The 22,786-nt window shown below is 39.0% G+C and overlaps 1 protein-coding gene across 7 annotated transcripts in view; it reads right to left on the bottom strand.

Annotated features, from left to right (window-relative positions):
- The window catches only part of LOC144697282 (SWI/SNF-related matrix-associated actin-dependent regulator of chromatin subfamily A member 2-like), a 146,788-nt gene that overhangs the window by 107,910 nt on the left and 16,092 nt on the right, over positions 1-22,786 (bottom strand). For all 7 annotated transcript variants that reach the window (XM_078569235.1, XM_078569277.1, XM_078569269.1 and 4 more), the window contains exons 3-7: positions 17,551-17,680; positions 13,398-13,727; positions 2,989-3,081; positions 1,910-2,156; positions 631-757 (exon numbers count right to left, since the gene is read on the bottom strand). In XM_078569235.1, the coding sequence (XP_078425361.1) occupies positions 631-757; positions 1,910-2,156; positions 2,989-3,081; positions 13,398-13,727; positions 17,551-17,680 (927 nt within the window). The remainder of the gene's footprint in view (positions 1-630; positions 758-1,909; positions 2,157-2,988; positions 3,082-13,397; positions 13,728-17,550; positions 17,681-22,786) is intronic.

Here is a 22,786-nt window from a genome sequence, read left to right as displayed (position 1 = left end):
AAGGAATTTTGGAAAATCAAAGCTGTAGAGATAGTGGATGCACAGGCTCTCTCTTTTAGAACAGTAGGATGTAGGCCATCAAGTCCCGGAGATTTTTCAGATTTTAGTCCCTCAAGTTTCTTCAGTACTTCTTCTCTGCTGATGTGTCTTCTACCAAGATGACAGACACAAGTTTCTGCCATTTCCTCATTCCCAATGGTAATTTCTCCTGTTTCTGCTTCTAAGGGACCAACATCTACTTTAGCTGCTCTCAGAGAAGGCCAACGGAGTATTTAACTGAGGCGTTCAAAATCATGATGGGTTTCGATTGAGTAAGAAAAAACTGTTTCCCGTGCTAAAATGATCAGTAACCAGAGGACACAAATTTGATTGGTCAAAAAACAGATGAGACAGGAAGATTTTTTTTGAATGCAGTGATTTGTCATGACTTTGAATGCACAACCTGAAAGGTTGCTGAAAGTAGATTCAATAGTAACTTTCAAAAAGGAATTGAATGAACAGTTGAAGGGAAAAAGATTGCAGGGCTGTGAAGGAAGGGTAGGGAAATGGGACTAATTGCATAGCTTTAAAGGCACGATTGGGTGAACAGTATTCTGTGCTATATCATTCTATGATTCTACGAATACAAACCTGCCGTTGGAAGTTCAGTAGTCGAAGAGCTTTTAACTCAACAGTAGCTTTATTGCGCAAATCCGGCGGCAAAGAACCAGGCAAATTTTCAAGCTCTTGAATACGATGAGCAATTCGAGCTTGAAGTCTTTGTGAAAAGAAAATTAAGATTAATCGTACTATTAAACTTGCAAAAGAGGTTCAGGTTCGAGTGACATAATAACTTAATGATAAATGATTTTTAGAAGTTTAAAGAAGTTAAAACAGTATATTCTCAAATATTATGTAAGTGATTTCTACACCATTTTCTTCATCTAATACAATTAGATAGAACAGGCATCACTTAAACAGGCCATTCAGCCCAATTAGCCTGTGCTGGTTGGTGTTTATTGTCCACGTCTCCTACCATTCCATCTCTCATCTCAACTTTTCAGTACATCTTTCCACTCCCCTTTCTATCATATACGCGTCTAGTTTCCTTTCGAAAGCATCTAAGCTAATTGCCTCAACCACTACCTGTGGTAGTGAGTTTCACATTCTAACTACTTAGAGTAAAGAAATTCCTATTTTCCTGTTTGTTTTATTGATAACTATCTTGTGCTTATGGCCCCTATAGTTTTGGATTCTCCCAAAAGTAGAATCAGTCTCTCCACATCTATGCTGTCCAACACATTCATAATTTTGAAGACTTTATCAGGCCATTTCTATGTCTTCTAAAATAAAAAGCCCACTTTGTTTAATCCTACCTGATACTTGTTTAACCATGATTGGACTTGCAAGGCCATTTTAAGAGAAACTACCTTAGGAAGTATAAATTAAATCAACATTATTGAAGTTGAATATCAATAGAACTATTCATGCAAATGAAATTATGGAATTCTGTTTTTTTTCAACAGTGTGCATTAAACCAATTTAGCTTCTTCACACTGATGGATTTCTTCAACCCAGTTTGCAAAGGGAGATCACTAGCATTCAGCTTAAACAAATGTGCAAATGAAGGGTATTGAATCGTTAGGAAAGTTCCCAAAACTCTCAAAATTTTTTGATGGTATTAGCGCTATTCAAAGTGAAGTAAATACAAGGAGAAACAGTAAGTTTTTTTACTACCAGTAAAACATCTAGGCAAGCTTGCAGGCTAAAACAAGCAAAAATCAGTCTTAGTAGTACACAATATGTTCCTACATTAAAAAAAAGTTCTGCAGAACAGCTGATTCATGTAGCTAAACGAGATAATATTAAAGACAGATGGATGTGATGCCTGGTGAACAACAGTGATCCCAATATTAACAATTCAACTCACCTGTACTCACGTTCTTGAAGAATTTCAACAGGATCCAACCCTTGTGGTTTCTGGATGGGTGTTATACGGTTTTGCTTCTGATGGAGTTGGATGGTTGGTGAAGGCTGGACAGCAGGCTGTTGCGACAATGAGGCTCCAGGGCCAGATGGAGTTGCTTGTACAGCTGGTGCAGGAGAAGGTCTTCCACAAGTAGCTTGAGCAGGCATTTTCTGAGGCGTATTAGGAATGCCCATTTCATTAACTTGACCTCAAAAATTAAAGCCAAATGAAAGATGGTTTATTACTTTATCCATTTTAAATGCAGTGTGATAGAAAATGTATCCATTCTAACTTGAACTAATCGTTGGCTTTCAAATTATTCACCTCAAAAATTAAGCTATGTCTCAATTGGTACACCTGGTACAGGAGTAAAATTAAAAGGGTGGTGGCATGGATTGAAAATGAAGAGAAACTACCTTCCTATGCCTTATAACGCTGGAAGTAGGAATGATCAGTAGACTAAACTATCAAATTATTCTAACCTAGGATAGCACAGATGTAAACTGAACTATCACATACTTTCCCCTTTCATTGCATTTTACAACATATCAAGGCTGCTTTGCTTTCAGCAAATTGAGCAATTTAATTGGATCAATGTACACCTCTTATGGACTAATGGAAGGAGGGTGGGTGGGAAGGGAGGGAACAAAAACAATTAGACAAATGCATCCTATTATGATGAATTCTAACCCAGAAACTGAAGCACCACAAACCAAGTTTCCTAAAGTAGCTATATCAATATAACAATTAGAATACAACTAAAACTCATTTTCAGCTAAAATGTAGCATGCATTTATTTAGCAGGGCCATCAGTAAGCTTCTGTACTCTGCGTCTCAATGACATGACAGCTTATTCTGAATATCAGTTTGTTGCTAAAACCAATAGTTGCACCAATCAACCAATAGGTAAATTTAGGAAACTGACCTAATAATAGTTAATTTTAAATAGTAAAATATATTTATATAGTTAACAGGGTTCCTAAACAATTACAGCAGATATGTAGTACAAAAACATCAATTAGTCTGGAAGATTTACTTACCTTCTGTCCAAGGCTTGGGAACATTAGGAACATGTCCTGGCATTATTTGTGAGGGTCCTACAGTTTGGCCAGCCATTGAATGCATGCCCATGCCTAAAAATTTAGGAAATGTATATTAAGTCTTAACTCTAGATCAAAAAAAATCTAGTAAATCCACTTTTGGAGGAGGGGAAAATACCACAAAAAGTTGGTATGCAGGTACAGCAAGTGATTAGGAAAACAAATGGTATGTTGTCGTTTATTGCAAGGGAAATGGAATGAAAATTAGGGATGTTTTGCTACAACTGGACAGGGCATTGGTGAGTCCACATCTGGTGTACCGTGTACAGTTTTGGTCTCCTTACTTAAGGAAGGATATAATTGCATTAGCAGTTCAGAGAAGATTCACTCAACTGATTCCATAGATGAAGGGGTTGTTTTATGAGGAAAGGTTGAACAGGTTGGGCCTGTATCCATTAGAGTTTAGAAGAATGAGAGGTGATCTTATTGAAACACAAGACCTTGAGGGGACTTGGCAGGGTGGATGCTGAAAGGACGGATGCATCCCCTTATAGGAGAGACTAGAGCTAGGGGACACATTTCCAAGATAAGGATTATTAGTCTGTGGAATTCTCTTCCCCAGAGTGCAGTGGAGGCACGGTCATTCAATATTTTTAAGGCCAAGTTAGACAGATTCTTGAATGATGAGGGAGTCAAAAGGTATTGGGGTACACAGAAAATTAGATTTGAGGCCACAATCAGATCAGCCATGATCTTATCAAAGCAGGCTCGAAGGGCTGAATGGCCTACTCTTGCTTCTAATTCATATGTTCGTATTTATGATGTAAACACATTTTAAACTGTAACCACCCCATGGTCACTAAAATACAAATTTCTCAATATTCATAAATTATACATTAATACAATGTGCTGTTAAATAAATTGTAAATTTTAGATATTTAACATAGATATGACTATCATTCATATGTCAATTAGTGTTGGGGCGGTGACAGTTGGGGGTTTGGGGGAGGCCACACCAGCAACTAATGGGACCATTGCTTTTAGGAAATTCATATTTATTGCAGTCATTTTGCTCAACTGATGTTTTACAAACTGCCCTGCTTCATTGTATAGAAGGTTGCTTAGTTCATTAACCAACAATTCAAGAGATTAAAACAAAGAATGTGTAATTATATAGCATCTTCGTGACCTCACAATGTTCCAAAGCAGTTTACAGCCAATGAAATGAAGCATAATCACTTGATTTTTAATCCATATGCAGCACCAATTTTGCACACAGCTGGATCCCACAAACAGCATTAAGATAAACAATCAGTTAATCTTTTTTATTTGACATCGATTGAAGGATAAATGTTAGTTAGCGCACCAAGAGAACGGTCCTACTCCGAATAGTGACCTGTGGATTTGAATATTCAATTGCCTTAAGGGCGAGTTTGAGTGTGGGCCAGCCCAAAAAATCATGTGCCTGAAGGCATCATTGGATCCTGACACTTTCAATAGGAGGTGGCGAGGAGGGAGCCAGCAACCCACTACTTTCAAATTATTTGCTTGTTGAACTCGTTAGTATGGGGAGCAACAGTTAGCAATTTTCAAAAGGCAAACACTAGGAACAAGGAGGGTCTGGGACACATTTGGGCATAGATGTCAGCAACACAGCAGGGAGCCATTAGTGCTCATGACTGCAGTGTGAAAAAGTTGTATAAAAAGGGAAGATTTAAACTCAGCTGCTCATGCAGCGGCACAGAGTTGCCATCTCTAGGGCTGAGAGGCTTGATTTTTGAGGAGAAAGTGTTTGGGCTTGAGAAGAACATGAGGCTGCTGGAATCCTTGGCCATTTCCAGTCACGTCTGTTTGGTCTGGCTTGCTGGAACTCTTTTTCCAGATGGAAGGAAGAGTACAGCTCTTCTGCCACAGCCTCAACCAGGGCCTCAAGGGAGGCATCAGAAAAACGTGGGGCTGTCCGAGGATGGCTGTCCAAAGCACCACTGGCCCTCTACTCTTCCAGCTCACCCATTTCCAAAGCCAATAGCAAGTCCATGCCTGTTGTTTGCCTTTTAAAACCATACCTCAAGTGCTTTACTCCTGTCGGCACCTGATACCCCCCCAAGTGACGCAAACACAGCTCTGGTCCAATTAGTGGATGACAATTTGAAAATTGCATTGCATCACTGATGCAGTGTGGGGTCAGAAATCCAGAAATATTCTGTGCGGAGATTCCCAAACCCAGATGAAATTCGGCCCGGGAAAGCTTCAAGTTAACATTTCGTCTGAAGATAACGCCTCAGACGATTCAATACTCCCTCTCTACAGCGTACGAGTCAGCCTAGATTATGTGCTCTAGTTCTAGAGTAAGGTTCGGCCCCAGAAACCTTTGTCTCAGAGATAGGAGTTCCACCAGTGATTGACACCTCATTGCAAAAAAACAAAAAATCCTAATAGCTTCGACGGGCTCTGTCAAGAGAGAATCAAAGAGCAGTTGGTTGGTAGCTTTACAGGTGGTTTGTCAACTTCCTCCAATGAACAAAGTTCATGACTAAGATCGATGATTAGTATTTGTCCTTATTTATTCACCTTCCAAATAAATAAACAGATGTATACTAAATTAGCCTGAAATTGATTTGGAACACTGATGAGATAAATGTTCAAACTTGGGCTTCAGGATATCAATAAATGCTTCCAAGTGCGATCTTGCAGATGGCATCAACAGAAACCCTTCAAATGTTGGCTCATACTTTCCTCATCATTCTTCCCCAGCCAAGAAATTGGAGGCACATTCTATCACCATTCAGCATCTCTGTTTCATGATTGTGGACTATAACTTTCCCAAAGGACCACAGGCATCTCTCTCCATTAGAGGGAGACAATTGATTATATATAGCTTGAGGGGCACTACTCCACAACCATGGGGCAAGGCAAGGAGTCAGTCCTCCATGAACTACCATAGCTGGCATGAAGATTGAACCCAGTGCAAGATGAAGCGATGAAAATTTAGGCTCTCAGGTTCAAATGATTTGACATTTGATCAGAAAATTTCAAATCTCAGCTACAATTTAATTGTCAAATGAAGGACATAACTTTCCAGGCACCCTTCATAAATCATGGACCACGGAAAATTTTCCAACCAACAATGCATCAAAAACAGGCAATAAAAAGTAGCTGTAACATGAATCCTAACAAGAATATTTTTGATTTAAGATATTGATAATAAATTTCTGCAAACATTAAATGACCACAAGCTGCAGTTATAGTCACAATATCAGTTCAGAAATCTTTGTCATTTAGCATTCTGAAATATTCTGGTTGAGGCTTTCCACTTTAAAGCAAGATGTATTATAATTAAAAAGTGTTTAACAAAACCCTTCATTGCTACAAAAGTTGTGTATAATAAAAAGCTTGCCAAGTTACATGCTAAATGCAAGAAGTTTGGTGCAAAAGTCACAAAAACTTATACTTCAATCAATTGAAAATTAGGCACAGTTTCCACATGTTCATTGCTCCATAGACAGATAAGAACCTGACCCCATCTACAAAATTGGCTAAGATCACAGATCAAATTAATCACCATTGCAAATTTCTACTAATTGTGCCTTTTTTGGTTTTTGGTGCAAGGATACAAATAGGCACCTTTTAAAAACTTTTAATTTAAGAAATGGACTTGCACACAAAAGTATCAAACAAATGTTTTTGTGTAACTTTTTATATTGATTCTCGATTTTTAAAAATAAGGTTACAAGTCGTAGACTCAACAACGATTAAAAATGCTTACTTTTGTGATAAACCCATTTTCAGCTGTATTCATAAACTGTAAATGCTTCAAATAATTTTTTGATGTAACTTTTTAAATTGTGCTTGAAAAAATTGCCAGATTGCACTGATTCATGGATGATTTTAAACTCGTCTGCCATTGCTGAATGCTGGTAGAAACTTAGGCAAAACCAAAGGGACAATGGACAATTGTGAACTGAGAAAAGCCACAAACCGAGGACCAATTGATTTAAGTTTAAAGGTTAAAACGCCAAAGAATTAAAGAAAAGGTGGAAAAAAGCATTCAATGTCTACGAAATAGTGAACGCATGGAAAACATTCACAACTGTAAAGTGTGCCTAATTCTCAACTAATTCAAACACAAGTTTTGTGACCTTTGAACCAAGTGTTAATATTTCTTACTTAACACGTACTTAGCAAGTTTTTTTTTAGTCTACACAATTTAATACATTTTTATCAAGTCTACATTTCAAATGTGTCAAGCCACAAACTATTTCTGTGCTTGAAATTTCAATGTCTAAATCACATAGGTGCTCAGTGAAAGATTTAAGTTAAACATGATGATGTAAATGCATTACACATTTTTAAATGGAGGATCTGCAAGGTGATAATTATGCCTAGATAACTCTCATGTTCATAACTAAAAAAAAACTACTAGTCTGAGCTTAAACACACAAGTTTAAGCACATCTAATTAAGTACCGAAACATATGCCACCATTGCTCCATAGCTATCACTAATTGTAACACTCATATCAAAAGTATACTTGCTGGCAGATAGGATGATATTTAAATGTATTTTTGTCATTTTTTAAATGCACATATCCATATTCAAAAAAGCGTGTTCACACTTTTATAAAATGCAAAATTGAGGTATCAAACTCCATTTTCAAAAGTGCATACTTCTAAAGTACACATGAAAATGCTGCTCGCAGCCACACAGCTCCCTGAAGACAACATTTTAGGTACCTGAATAAGCCACGAAAATACTGCGAAATCCAAATTTAGATCAATATGGACATGAAAAAACAAGGTAGAAATCTTAATTTAATCTAAAAATATTGGTTACCTACACTTCTATATATGTAAAAAAAACTACACAAATAGGTTTGCTGGCAAGTAGCCAAAAACAAGCACAAAAAAAATAGGATACCTCAGGGAAACATACTCCGAGGTTCAGCTAAGATTCAATGACACTGGTTAATTTAGACAATTAGGATTTGACCCGCCTGAACTAAGCCTTTAATTACATAGTAGTAGACTCATGCTTACAGGAAAAAGTCCAGTTTCAAAATATTATATATGATGCAGCATTTTTTAATTGGAACTGCCAAGTCCCATCAGCAACCATTCATGCCACCTCCTATAGTGCCAAATATGTGTATCCCTTGCAACAGGGTTTCTCTTTGCTTTCCTGCAGATTGTGAGTGCATCTGTCAGTCTCCCTTCTCATTATGTATACAGACCCACTCAACAGTCACCACCTCAACATAATCCATCTCCAAACAGGATTTCTATCCCCTTCTCTCACCCCTGCTCAAAAAGGAACTCTCTCTTCTTCATATCACTTCCCAACAGATCATGTCAGGGCTTCGCTGCCTGCCCTTCTCCATTCCATCTTCCCCCAATGCAAGTCCCTTCCTTTTCCTTCCTTTGTTGTTCCCGGAGTTGCAGCACAACCATAATGGAGGTCAGAAGTTTGTTCATTGCACACCAATTTCTCTGCATACTATTTCTCCCACTTTGCTCCCACTTTCCTCCTTTGCTCTTGTTACAGGAGAAAGAAGTGAAACAAAGTAACTTTTTGCAAAATTACCCCTACCCAAAAACACATTTCCTGCTGTGTTTTCATATTGCTTAGGAAAATGGTCACAAACAAAAATACAAATTGGGAGAGTCAGGTCCCCAGCAGCTTTGCTGCTGATAGTCATGGGGATTGTAGTCATGAAATCCATATATGCAGAGAGCAGATGATCAGCACATGGTTCCTTCTGGGAGTTTGCTGTTAAGACAGCGCACTAACAAACTTTAGTAGATAAATTTTTAGGGGTATTTACTGAAGGAAAGGGGAAAAAGTGGGTCGATCCTAGGAATTCTTCTGCTTAATAAAAAGCCTCCATGGAATGTAAACAACTGTTATCCAGTAATTTGCCAGAAGATGTATTTAAATGTTCAGAAGCCTGGCAGGTTGCATCATGCTACTTATGAAAAACAGGGAGTCATTGGAGCCAAGTTTGGATTATGAATAAAATTTGTGTTAAGTATTTTTTTTTACTAGTTTGTACTGGTGTGAGTGAGGGATTACCATGGTGCCTACATTTTGTAGAATGAGAATGTGCAGCCTTTGTTCTTGGAGGGATGCAATTGTTAAAGTTAAAATTGGAGAGAAAGGTTGTGTATAATACGGTAATGAAGTAGAAAATTATTTAATTTGATTTGCTGGATAAATTACTTAAAAATTCAGATCAAATTTATTACGGGGCTGGTCCCTTAACTCCTAATTTGATTTTCTCCAAGACAAAAGGAAAAAAAATAGAAATCTATCCTCAAAGTTACCTGCAATTGTTCATCTCTTTCAGGAAATTAACACTTGCAAGGTCCACAATGGCAAGAAGATTATTGGCAATATCTTCAAATGTACAGTTTAACAGTACCTTATAGAAGTATCTAAGATGAAATTAATCAAATTTAATTGCCATACTATTAGTGAAATTTCTAAATTTACAGGCTTGGCAACATTTTGGTGTCCCTTCCCTAGAAATCATGGCTGTAAGCAACTACTCAAAGAAAAAAAGCTTTCGACAGTTGCAGGAATTGGTGCTATATTAACTGGTAAAGAAAACAATGGCATATGCATCAAGGCCCCAATTCTCTCATTTTAAAAAAGTTAAAATTTGCTTTCAAAAACACCTTAATTGAGTTGTTCCAGTGTAGAACAAGAAATAGACCCCTACAATGCTCAGTAGTCATAACATAGCTTCCCTAAACCCTGAAATTTTACTACATCCTCCAGAAAACTGAATGGAGACTATCCTTTAAAAGGAAAGGGAGCTTGTGAATAGATTAACATCCTTGTAATTTTGACTGATAACTACACTCAATCCAATATATCCAAGTTATCCAAACACCACCTATTCAAATAGTTTCATCATTTGAACTCCATTTAATTCCTGCATTTTAAGGCAAGTTATACATTTTTTTTAACATGTATTCTTTCATGGGTTGTGGGTGTCGCTGGCGAGGTCATTTTTTGTCCATCCCTAATTGCCCTTGAATTGAGTGGTTTGCTTGGCCATTTCAGAGGGCAGTTAAGAGTCACAGAATGGAGGATTTCTTTCTGTAAACGGCATTAGTGGAACAAATGGGTTTTTATGACAATCGATTATAGTTTCATGGGTCACCACAACTGGGACTAGCTTTCAATTCTAGATTTTTAACTAATTGAATTTAAATTCCACCTGCTGCTGTGGAGGGATTTGAACCCATGTCCCAAGGGCATTAGTCTAGGCCTCTGGGTTACTAGTCCTGTGACTTTACCACTCCACCACCATCTCCTCGATGCCAAATACTCTCCCGTTAGCAGTGACAACATGACAGTAGCAAAGTTCTAAAAGTGTCATTGTTTGTATCAGGAGAGAAGAAACATGCAGCTATTTTGAAAGAAATTTGGATACTAAAGGCCCTCTATATTCATTGCAAACAATCAAAATTAAACACTAGACTTAAGATTATTTCCACAGCAAAATCATACAGGTATATTTGAATATCAAACTGTGAAAATACTCTTCCGTGCAGTTTTGGATAGCTGGGCTATACAGTATTTTATATGCAATCAGTAACAAATCACACAATAACAACATTTTAAAAGAGGCTAATACTTCCAATAAGAGGTCAGTAATGCTATATGTAACAGAATAACATCCAGATTTTTAAACTGTTTGACCTTGAGAATTCTAAACTTCTTAGTGTATTATAATGGTCCGTATCTTCTGCACTACCCAGCGTTAGATTTGAGGTGTACCCCAAAGATGGGCTGGGATATCCCTCTGGCAGGTTCCCAGGTAAAGGTTTGCATGGCAATTGCCCAGAAGTGCACACTTCCTCTGGACAATTGCGCTGCGCTGGGAACCATTCGAAAATGCAAATTAAGTCGCAACCCAGATGGTTCTACCAGGGTTATACCAATAGTTCCCCAGAAAAAGTTAGAAGAATTGAAACCTCTTCTAACTTCTGAATAACTATTGTAAAGACCCATACTGACTCCGTGGAACACAACTCCAACCTTGGACACCCCACCTGACCTCAGCCCAACCAACCCCTGAGCTTTCAACGCCCCCACCCCACAACCCCCAGGACCCCACCCCCCAACACACCCCCGGCCACCCCGCCCCTCCAACCACCCCACCCCACCCTGGACCACCCCACCCCAGCTCATGCATTAAAAAGGGGCACGTGGCCCCCTTGAACACCCTGGAGCTAGACTTTGCTGGGGCCTCCGAGGATTCTTTTGATGCAGGCCCAAAGCAGCTCTGACGAACGGAAGTGTCAACGTTATTTTCAAGACCAGTTAGGTAGGTATTTATTTCTAATTTCTGCGGGCCAGCGATTTCTGATGCAAGTCAGAGGTTACGGCCCAGTATGTAAAATCCATGAATCTTTAATAAAAATCTCAATACAAAATATACATTTTTTTGTCTGGACAAGTTCAATTCCATGGAATTAAGAGCTAACTTACACAAATCCAACCTCTCTAGCTGTTCATTTCAATGTTTTAATGGAATTGGCACAATTGCATCATTGCTGGCCTTAATTTCCTGAGATGGATGAGCAGGTTACATTTCAAGCATAAAACTCTGCAAAATGTCCCAGCAGTTTAAGCAGCACCAAAAAAATGTTGGCATTTAACATTGATCAACTTGACCACTACCACAGCCCCAACAAAAGAGCAACAATGGTATTCCATCAGCATCTGTTCTACATTTAAAATGAGGAGTGGTCTCATATTTTCAATAACTTTGGCAGCAGTTAAGCAGATGCAATATTACATGACAAATTGAAACAGTGGGACAAATCAAATGTTAAATGACAGTCCCAAATAAAATCTTAAGTCTTATTTACATTTCCCTGTATCCATTAAATGTAGCAGAGAATAATGCAATCAATAATTGTTTTGAATTAAGTTGAAAGTAAAGTTTATATGCGAATTGCGTTAAACAGTCTTTGAAAAGCCAACAGATAAAGTGGCAGCCTGAAACAGAACAATGCAAACAGGAAATGAAAGGAGGAATGAAATTGAAACCGAATGGAAACGGAGACCAAGTGATATTCTGTGAAAGCCATCATTCCCTCACTGATATCTTCCCCCACATCATTCCCTCACTGATATCTTCCCCCACATCATTCCCTCACTGATATCTTCCCCCACATCAAGCTTCCCCCCCACTCCACCCCAACCCACCCTTTCCTTACTGCAGCCAAGAGTATATGTCTGCCATTCAAGAGCTATACTGCTCATTGCCCATCACTTTAACAGAAAGTCAAGGATCACAAATGTTTTTCTGCATTGAATCAGAAATCATTCTGAATTCTCAGACCAATATTACCTCCTGTAGTTGTCTCTGGAATTGGAATTTGCTAGAACTTCCTTCAGAGCAATGTTGGGGTCTGGTGAAGGAAAAGGTATCTGTTTACACTACTCCCCCCATCCCATCCCAGCCACCCATAACACCAAATGGGTGGCAGAGGTATGGAAGGAGTACACCTTGCAACCCTTCTCCCACACTAAGCAAATGTAAGATCTTGTGGAGGAAAGGGACCTTTTCTGAAGAGCAGAAAGCCCAAGACTGGTAAAGTGAATGGCAGCAAACCTGACCCACCATTCAAGTTATACATTGTGAGCCAATCCCGCTGAAATGGGAGGAAAGGCAACATTGCTCCCCACAAATTACAATTGCGAAACTTAACCATGCTGAGAGTTCGAGGCCCTTCCAGTGCTGTTCCCCTATTTTTCGCTTGTATCCCTTGCCCATATTCTTGCACAGCTCCATGCCTTCTGAGTTTTGTTATGAAAACTTTACCTGCACTACCCCTATACACCATTACAAAAGCTGAGATTAGTAGGAATGTAGAAATTGCTAGGTGAGGAAAAAAACCCATGGCCCATCTAGTTCCTAAATTACAAAGTACAATGAACGACACAATGAAAACCCTGGTGGTGAGCTTTGGGAATCATAGGTCCAAACCCAGATTTTTCCTTCCGAGCATGCAACACTTACTAAATAATGTCTCAAAAATATTTATATACTGCATCCCAAAATTTTGTTCACAAGAAATCTATCCAATTTGCATTAGAATGAATCAATGCCAACTGCTTTCAACATCCAACTTGAACACAACGTCTCTAGCTATCCAAACGTCAAATGTCTGAATAACTCAATTATTAGAACTCAAGATTTCAACTTTTAAGTCAGATAAGTGAAAAATCTTTTCCTACTGCAAGTAAACAACCCTCAATTCATAAACAACTTTACTGCCTGGATGCTAGACTAATTCAAACTGCTTTAGTTTTGAAAAATCTGATAATACATTTAGAATAAAGACACTTTGTTTTCCCCCATATGAAAGAAATAACAAAATGCATACTTACTGGGTGGTCTGTTGTATGCAATGGGGGCTACTTGCTGTTGCATACTCGGTAGTGACCGCTTTCCTTGAACAGCAAGCTGCAGGTTATCCGGTAACGGTTGCCCTCTAGCAAGCATTTTATAAGCCAGAATTTGAGCCCTTAATTGATGAAGCTGAACTGGATTGAAAGGTGAAGGACCTCTGTTCTGCTGGCTCATAACCTGAGGATCTCCTTGCAACATTGGTGTAGCCTGGGCTGGTGGAATCTGAGGAGGAGTAGGGCCACCTGCTGACATTGGACTGGGAACGTGCTCTGGTACGCTCATAGGAGATGGATGAGGAGATAGATAACCTGCACAGAAAAATATTTTTGTGACCAGATTCTAAATGCAAAGATGAACACAAACTAATTGTACCATTATCTTTATATTACACTAGAAGATCTGTGATATTGTTCACAAGTAGTTAGGCTTGGAGTGCATTGTTCTGTATGCAACCCACAATAACTGAACTCACCAATCAAGGTCTTGCAGTTGTCTCAAAGGATTCAATTACTCACCAGAGATTAGAGGTAAGGGGTGGATTTTGGGCAAGCCAAGATCTAACTTGTTCTACTTCTTAACCATTTTGTGATTTCTGGAAGAAATATTCAGGAACCCCAGGCTTGTAAGCCTCGTCAAGAGGGTTTTTGGGGTACCTACGGTTGTATTGCTCTTTGTATTACTCTATTACAATCTAATTGTGTCTTTAACCTTTCTCTGTTAATCTGTTCCTATATCTGGATTACTCTTTCCACCTGTTTCTATCAGTTATCTTCTTCCACATTTCTCTCTGCAGTTAATTGCTGGCTGTCACTTGCTCCTAGTACTTATATCTGTTTCCTCCAGTCATCCTCACAATGGGAATAGAGTTACAGGAATCAGAATCAAAATAGCAAAGCTGAAGAATTGAGAGAATTGGAGTGGACACCAAGAGAAAAGCTGTGAAACTGAAGAAGTGAGGGAGTATGGAGTAGCTGGAAGCTGCTTCGGAGTGGGAGAGGGGGCGAGGGGAGAATTAATTGACTGCACGTGTCTTTGGTCTGTTAAATGTCCATTTTCAGTTTGAGCCTTATGTTTCAGGTTCACATTTAGCTAGACCATGGAGAACAAGGGCAAAAATGTTGCTGTGCACGAACAGGGCCAAGGCTGCTGTTTTTGGGTAGAGCCTGGATAAGGGAGTAGAAAGGAAGAGCAAGTGGAGAAGTTAAATTAGCATGTCTGAGGGTTTTTATTCTGTATTACTGAATTGTGCATGTGCGTGTTTTTAGGGATATGTAATGGGATGGATGAGGAACCATCTTGGCAACTATATGAAATTTGATACATTGAAGGTGAACTGGCAACAGCTTACCTAAGCTAATCTTCAATAGGTGAACCTGTCTCAGATGATAAGACAGTTAAAATACATAATGCAGAACACCAAAAATGTTCTGGAACTGAAAGCTAATCAGCCCCATTTGAAAGCTAATGAGTCAGCCAGAACTCAACTTCAATGCAGCCGAAAATCAAGTAGGGTGCAAACCAGGCGTCCAGCGTGAATGCACCTGGTCTGCCAAGCACATTAAATTAAAACTAGGGTTCTGGTTAAACTCTGTGAAGGGCTGCAAGTACATTATAGAATCATACATTGAATCTTTGGGTTTTCCTCATAAACATTCTTTTGGGGATAATTTTTATTTGGCACATATCCACAATGATTACACACCTTATTTTGAAAATAAATGTTTTTAGAATTTCTTTTTATAACACTTTTTAAAATCACAGCTTGTATTTTGCTAATTAATTCTAAATCAATAGAATTTTGCAATTTAAATTACATTCATAGTTAAAGAAAAAGAACTGCATTTATTTAGCACCTCATTGCAGTTCTCAGAAATACCTCTAAGCATTTAACATCAAATGAGAACTTAAAGGCAGTTTAAATAAACACTATACATGCTGATTTTTAAAAAAAAAGATACTGCTCTTAGGATAAAGTAAAAATTGAGTAGGGGAAGAAAAAAAAAAAAGTAGAATTCCAATCTATTTACAAGAGGTGGGAACAGGAGTGGATATTATCATAGCAGATTGTGCAAAATCACAGGATATATCAGCGAAGATCATGCCATAACAAATTACTAGTCCTAATTATTATGCATGGCAGGTCACAGCCTCTCAGCATGGCTGTCCAAAAGGGGTGGGAAAAAATTAGTATTTTTAAACTAATTTTCTGACTCAAATCAGTCATTGAGGAAAATAAAAAAATATCTGAGTGGTTTACAGAAAGCCATATGTGCTATGGCTGATATTAATTTATGATCACCACTCAGGAATCTATATATCCACTAACAACCTGCCTTCAATTAGTGACTGACACATACCCGCCCACCCCTCACACTGAAAAATATATTAGTTATCCTAGTCTTAGAAGAAGGATCACTGCAAATTCTGATACCAACATCATTTCTTTGTCTGGCAGTGGCACGATGAGGAAAGGATAAAAAGGAAGCAGAAAACTAAGAACTAATTAGAGTGTAGAACCATTTTATCCAGAAATATAACTGGGATAAATTTTGCAAACATGTTCAAAAACAAGGTGACTGTTGACACTGACAATTCATCAGAATATGATATTGTAATTACAAGCATTTAAAATTATCCCAAGGTATGGATGCAACAGCAGTTCTCCTATGGCACTTCTCCCAGCAAATTGATGGAAACACTGTTTTACAGTAAGTGAGTATTTATGCCATTTGCAGCATAACATTAAGACCGAATTATGATGACTGAATTCCATGGTTTTCAGAGATTTTGTTGTCACAGCTTTGGGGATTGAATTCTGCATTTTGTCCATTATTCAGAGAAAACTCTAGAAGTGATATATTTCTTTACCACTGCATATTTAATTTTTAAAGCTGAGGATCCACAGCAAGATGGTATGCAAGATGTACCAGCTGGAGGTAGCTACCTGGTATTCAGCAGTACTTGGGCGATCCTGGGATTTGGCAGAACTGGGCTGAGATGATGGAATCCTGGCATCACTATGAAAGGAGAACCAAGCATTTGGCAGAACTGTAGAGCACAGAATGTGCGTTTTGGCTCATTCCAGTATATCTCATCTATCTTTCCCTCTCACACAACTGTCATACGAAGGCTTACATTTTCTAACTATCAACAGAACACAGCTGAGTACAATCAGAGACTGTTTGCTTGAGAAAATCCAAATATTAAACTCCATTTCTTAGAAGAGAATTCAAATTAGGGTGATGAGGAAATGATGGCGTATGGCAGCTGGGTGCCTTTATTGAAGCAAAAAAAAAGCTTTGATTTTATGTTTAATTGAAATTTTACTTAAATTCACCATCCAGTTTGCATTCAAAACCTTTCCAAAAACATAAAAGTCAAATTGTGTCCATAGTAAATGAATTGTTTAAAATTCAAACATAATGATACTGTGTGTAAGCATCATTTTATACATTAAGTGAGACCATGCCTTTACACAATGCAAAGTTTACTTGTGTTGGCCTTCCGGTTGCTCACTATTTTAATTCACCACCTTGCTCTCGCGCTCACATTTCTGTCCTCGGCTTGTTGCAATGTTCCAGTGAAGCTTGATGCAAGCTTGAGGAACAGCACCTCATTGTCCAATTAGACACTTTACAGTATTCTGGACCCAACACTGAGTTCAATAATTTCAGACCATGAACTCTGTCTTCTTATTTTGATTCTTATTTTTTGCCAAGTGCCAGCCCGTACCTTGTTTTCATGTTTTACTTTTGCACAGGGCTGTGCTTTATTCTGCCACGAGCACTTACTCTAGGCTAATGCCTCGTTTCTTTACTACAATCATTATATCTCCCTTTGCCTTTTGTTCCACGACATCTTTCATTTAATCTCTCCCACCTTCTAATTTATCTTTGACCTTCCTTTTTGTTCTACTTGATCCTCTCCTTTTTTTTCTCCCCAATCGGCATAAAACCCATTGCACTTCTACCTCTCTTCAGTTCTGAAAGAGAGTCATATTGGACTCAAAAATTTCTCTCTCCACAGATGCCACCAGGCCTGAGTTTTTCCAGCACTCCTTTTATTTCAGATTTCCAGCATCTTTAGTATTTTGCTTTTATTCAGATTAACACAAATATGTATAAAACATACCTTGAGAATGCTGATCCATAGGACTCTGAGGTGGTCCCATTCCAGCATGAGCAGCCCTCATTCCCATGCCTTTCATCTGACCATAATGCATCTCGTCCGGCATTCCCTTGTCATGCATTGCATCTATAGGCTAAGGAAGAAAATAAGCCAAGTAAATGACATTTAACATTTGCTTGATAAATATTACCATTTAGCAAATTCTTTTGAGCAGCTTTAGGAAAAAATAGAATTAGATAATATTTCAACAATACAGTATTGTCTGTAAATGATTTAGCTTGAAGTTACAGTCAATTGTATAAATGGTAGTTTTCCAGACAAACATGGACTGCTATTGAGTACTATTCATGAACCATGAATATTCTTGAAGGTCCAGACACCATGTCCTAATGTAGTTATACCTTGTTCCCATTGCAAAATATGTGAGCCAACGTGAAAAAAATCTAATAAACTTGATTTGTGGAAACTGGATACAAACAGTTAAACTAATTAATGGTTGAAATGTACTGTCCTGCAGATTCTTCTCCCCCACACCCCACAATTACCACCTTGCACATACCAAAATCAACAGGATGGACAAGCAAGCAACCTCATATCAAGAGTTGGGTAAGAAGATGCCAGGAGTTAGGCAAAAACTCAAGGCTTCTCCCTTTCACTCTTCATCCCTTTGGGGAAGTGGTGGCATGTGTCCTGCACCTTTCCTTAATTACAAAAGGTCAAGAATAAAATATAATGTAGGTAATTAATTAATCAATGCAGGCCAATACATACAAATACACTGTCCAATGTCGTTCATTTTAAAATGGAGCTGTGTGTTCAAAAATAAGACTATAAAGCTGTCAAGGCATTTGGGAGACCACTTTATATAGAATACAGAAACAGAAGCAGACGCAGACTACTCAGCCCAACTAGCCCATGCTGGTTGTTTCCACTCCACAAGGCTCCTGCCATTCTAGGTGTCTTTTCTCAGCCTTTCACTATATCATTCTATTCCCTTTCCTCTCATGTGCTCTTCTAGTTTCCTTTTGAAAGAATCCACTTAAAACTGTAGGCGTTTACATCATCAAAGCCTTTAATTAACTGGAGACCTTAACTGCAGTGAAGATTCTCCAAACACATTCCAAAATTATTCCCAGCATTGGTGGTGTGCAGCCATGTGGATGTTTTAACCCACCACCTAGGCATTACATAAGACTTTAGGCTGCAGCAATGAGGTGCGTTAGGGCCTGCAAAAGCTTCAGAATCAATATTCACACTTGATCTTTGAGTGCCAGCTTGGTATGACTCTCATCTCCAAGTCAAAAGTTGTAGGTTCAGGCTCTATTACTGTATTTCAAGCACATAACCTACATTGATACTTAAGTGTGGTAATGAGAAAGGATTCCCTTTTCCTAAGCACACCTCTACGTCAGAAAAAGAATCAAGGACAAATTTCTGGAACCTTTAATTTATAGTGGTGATCCACTTCAGGTAGCAAGAGCCGAGTGAAAACACTGATGTTTTACAGGATTTGTATGGCCTTCTTCGCTCTTTCAATCTCCATCCCTTTGGGGAAGTGGTGGCAATGTGCCCTGCACCTTTCCCTAATTACAAGGTTAAGAATAAACGATAATGTGGGTAATTACAGGTACAAACCTAGGATATGTGGGGCTCGATGTTTGCTGCATGCACCTGACACTAGCTAGAGAGAGAAAGTGAACTGAGTCAATGTTCCCAGTGATAATACAGACATGATTTCTATTGAAGATTAGACTTATGATGATATAACCACCAGTATCCTGATACTGCAATCCTGCCATGTAGTTTATACAACCTTGCCACGAACAAAATTTAAAGGAATTGACCTTGCTTAGTAGAATATACTGTTAAATACAAGTTTCATAAATGTGGAGAGAAATCATTTGCATGCATTTTCCACAGCACATTCTTAAAAAAATGTCTTTGTCTGTTTCTCAACATATAGCAGGTTTTGTGGAGGTTGCAGTACAAAAGCTGTCTTGATACCAATTCTAGTACCAATATCAATAACTTCTTGTCAGAGTTTTCCTAAATTGCTGCACTATATGAAACTATTGATCCAAAAAAATGATCTCAAACACTAGAGGAGCCATATCCCATCAGGAAAACACTTAACCTCAATACTCATAAAATACAATAGACACTGGTCAGTGATTATTGAATGTAGTTCCTGTATTTTTACCAAATTGAGGCTTTGTCTCTGACACTAGCAAAGATTCTGTTCTCAATTTATGCCTTACATTTTTGTATTTTCATACACTTGAATTTTTTGAAAAATTCATTCTTGGGAGATGGCCATTGCTGGCAAGGCCAGCATTTATTATCCATCCTTAATTGCCCTCGAGAAGGTAGTGGTAAGCTGCAGCCCATATGGTATAGGTATAGCCACCATGCTGTTAAATAGGGAATTCCAGAATTTAGACCCAGAGGTGAGGAAGGGACAGTGGTGTATTTCCAAGTCAGGATAACGTGCGAATTGGAGTGGAACTTGGGAGGTGGTGTTCCTATGTACCTGTTGCCCTTGCTCTTCTAGGCAGTATAGGTCTCAGGATTGGGAAGTGCTTTTGAAGATGCCTTAGCATGTTGCTACACTGCATCTTTTAGGTGGCATTCAGTGCAGTCAGTGTGCTGGTGTTGGAGGGAGTGAATATTTAATGCAATGAATGGGGTGTCAATTAAGTGGAATGCTTTCCACTGGGTTGATAGTAATAGTCAAGTGAGGGATATGATAGGCCACAAGGTTACAGATTGTGTTGAAACACACTTCTGCTGCTGCTGATGACCCACAGTGTCCCATGGACGCCGTTTTGAGCTGCTAGATCTGTTCTGTACCTATTCCAATTAGCATGAGTGATGCCACATAGTACAATGGAGGGTGTCCTCAATGTGAAGACTCTACTTTGTTTACACAAGAACTGTGCAGTGATCACTCCTACCAGTGCTATCATGGATAAGTACATCAACAACAAGTAAATTTGTGAGGATGAGATCAAGCAAGTTTTTTCCTCATGCTAATTTTCTTACCACCAGCTGCTGGCTCAGTCTGGCAATTGTGCCCTTCAGAGCTCAGTCACTAGTGGTGCAACTGAATCACCCTTGGTGATGGACATTGAAGTTCCCAACCAGAGTATACTAAGTGCCTTGCTACCTCCAGTGCTTCTTCCAAGTGGTGTTCAACATAGGGGAGTACTGCTTCATCAGTTGAGGGCAATAGGCGATGATCAGTGGGGGATCTCCCTCCCTATGTTTGACCTAATGCCATGAGACTTTATGGGGTCCAGAGTCAATGTTGAGAAATCCCAGTGCTACTCCCACCCAATTGCATCACGACCTCTGGTGGATCTGTTCTGCCAGTGGAATGGTGCTGGAATCTGGAACAATGGCTGAAATATATTAATCTCCAAGTACAGCCTAGGTTAGGCTGTTGCTCAACTAATCTATGGGACAGCTCTCCCAATTTTGGCACAAGTCCCCAGATGTTAGCGAGGAGAACTTTGCTGGGTTTATTGGGCTGGGTGTACCTTTCTCATGCCTGATGCCTTGGTTGAGGTCAGGTTGTACATTGGATTTTATTCTTCAACTTTTCATAGTGGCTTGATAGACCCAAGTGATTGCTTGGCAAATTCAGAGGACAGTTAAGAGTCATCCACATAGCTGTCAGTCTGGAGTCGCACACAGATCAAACTAAGTAAGGACAACAGATGATATTCCCTACTAGGACATTACTGAACCAGATTGGTTCTTATGACATAAGAACAGGAGTAGGCCATTTGTCATGTCAAGCCTGCTCCGCCATTCAATAAGGTCATGGCTGATCCTCTTGTGTTTCGATTTCCACATTCCCATCTAACCCCGATAACCTTTGATTCCCCGCCTAACAAGAATCTATCTACGACTACCTTAAAAATATTTAATGACCCTCACTTCCACCATCTTCTGAGGCAGAGAGTTCCAAAGTCACACAGCCCTAAGAGAAAAAATTTCTCCCCATCCCTGTCCTAAAAGGGCGACCCATAATTTTAAACAGTGCCCCCTAGTTCTGGACCTGCCCACAAGAGGAAACATCCTTTTGACGTCCACCTTGTCAAGGCCATTCAGGATCTTGTATACTTCAATCAAATCACCCCACTCTCTTCTAATCTCCAGTGGAAATAAGCCCAGTCTGTCCAACCTTTCCTCATAAGACAACCCACTCATTTCAGGTATCAATCTGGTAAACCTCCTCTGAATCACCTCCAATGCATTTACATCCTTGGTTATATTTGCTACTTTCCAGGCTGATGGAACCTTTCCAGAATCTAGCAAATTTTGGAAAATTAACATCAGCACATCGACTACCACATTAGCCACCTCCTTTTAAGACTCTAGGATGTAATCCATCTGGACCCGGAGACTTGCCAGCCCGCAGCTCCATCAATTTGCTCAGTACCGTTTCCCTAATGATTTCTATTTCACCAAGTTCCTCTCTCCCTTTCACCTCCTGATTTGCAGCTATTTTTGGAATGCTTTTTGTATCCTCTATAGTGAACACAGAAGCAAAATATTTGTTCATTTCTTCTGCCATTTCCTTATTATCTACTATTAACTCCCCACTGTCACTCTCTAAGAGGGCCAACACTCACTTTACTTACTGCTTTCGTTTTTAAATACCTGTAGAAACTATTGCTATCCGTTTTTACACTTCTAGCTAGCTTCCTCTCATATTCTAACTTCTTCTTCCGATTAACCTTTAAGTCATTCTCTGCCATTCTTTATATTCTGTCCAATCATCCGTCTTGCTACTCATCTTTGCAGAGTTGTATGCTTTTTCCATAAGTTTGATGCTTTCCTTAACTTCTTTAGTTAACCACGGATGGTTTTCTTTATAATAGGACTGTATTTATTATGGATACTCTGAAATATCCCCTTAAGTGTTTGCCACTGCTTCTCTATTAATCTATCCTCTAGTCTAGTTTTCCAGTTTTCAGCTAGTTCAGCTTTCATCCCCACATAGTTGCCCTTATTTAAGTTTAAGATACTAGTCTTAGACCCACTCTTCTCCCTTTCAAACTGGATGTAAAATTCAATCGCTGCTACCTAGGGGTGCCTTTATTCTGGAGGTCATTAATTAATCCTGTCACGTTACACAATACGAAGTCTAATATAACCTGTTCTCTGGTTGGTTCCAGAACATGATGCTTGAAGAAACTCTCTCAAAAGCATTCTAAGAACTCATCCGGGC

Source organism: Cetorhinus maximus, chromosome 2 (genome assembly GCF_964194155.1).
Source record: "Cetorhinus maximus chromosome 2, sCetMax3.hap1.1, whole genome shotgun sequence".
NCBI lineage: Eukaryota > Metazoa > Chordata > Chondrichthyes > Lamniformes > Cetorhinidae > Cetorhinus > Cetorhinus maximus.
This window is presented reverse-complemented; position numbering and strand designations above follow the sequence as displayed.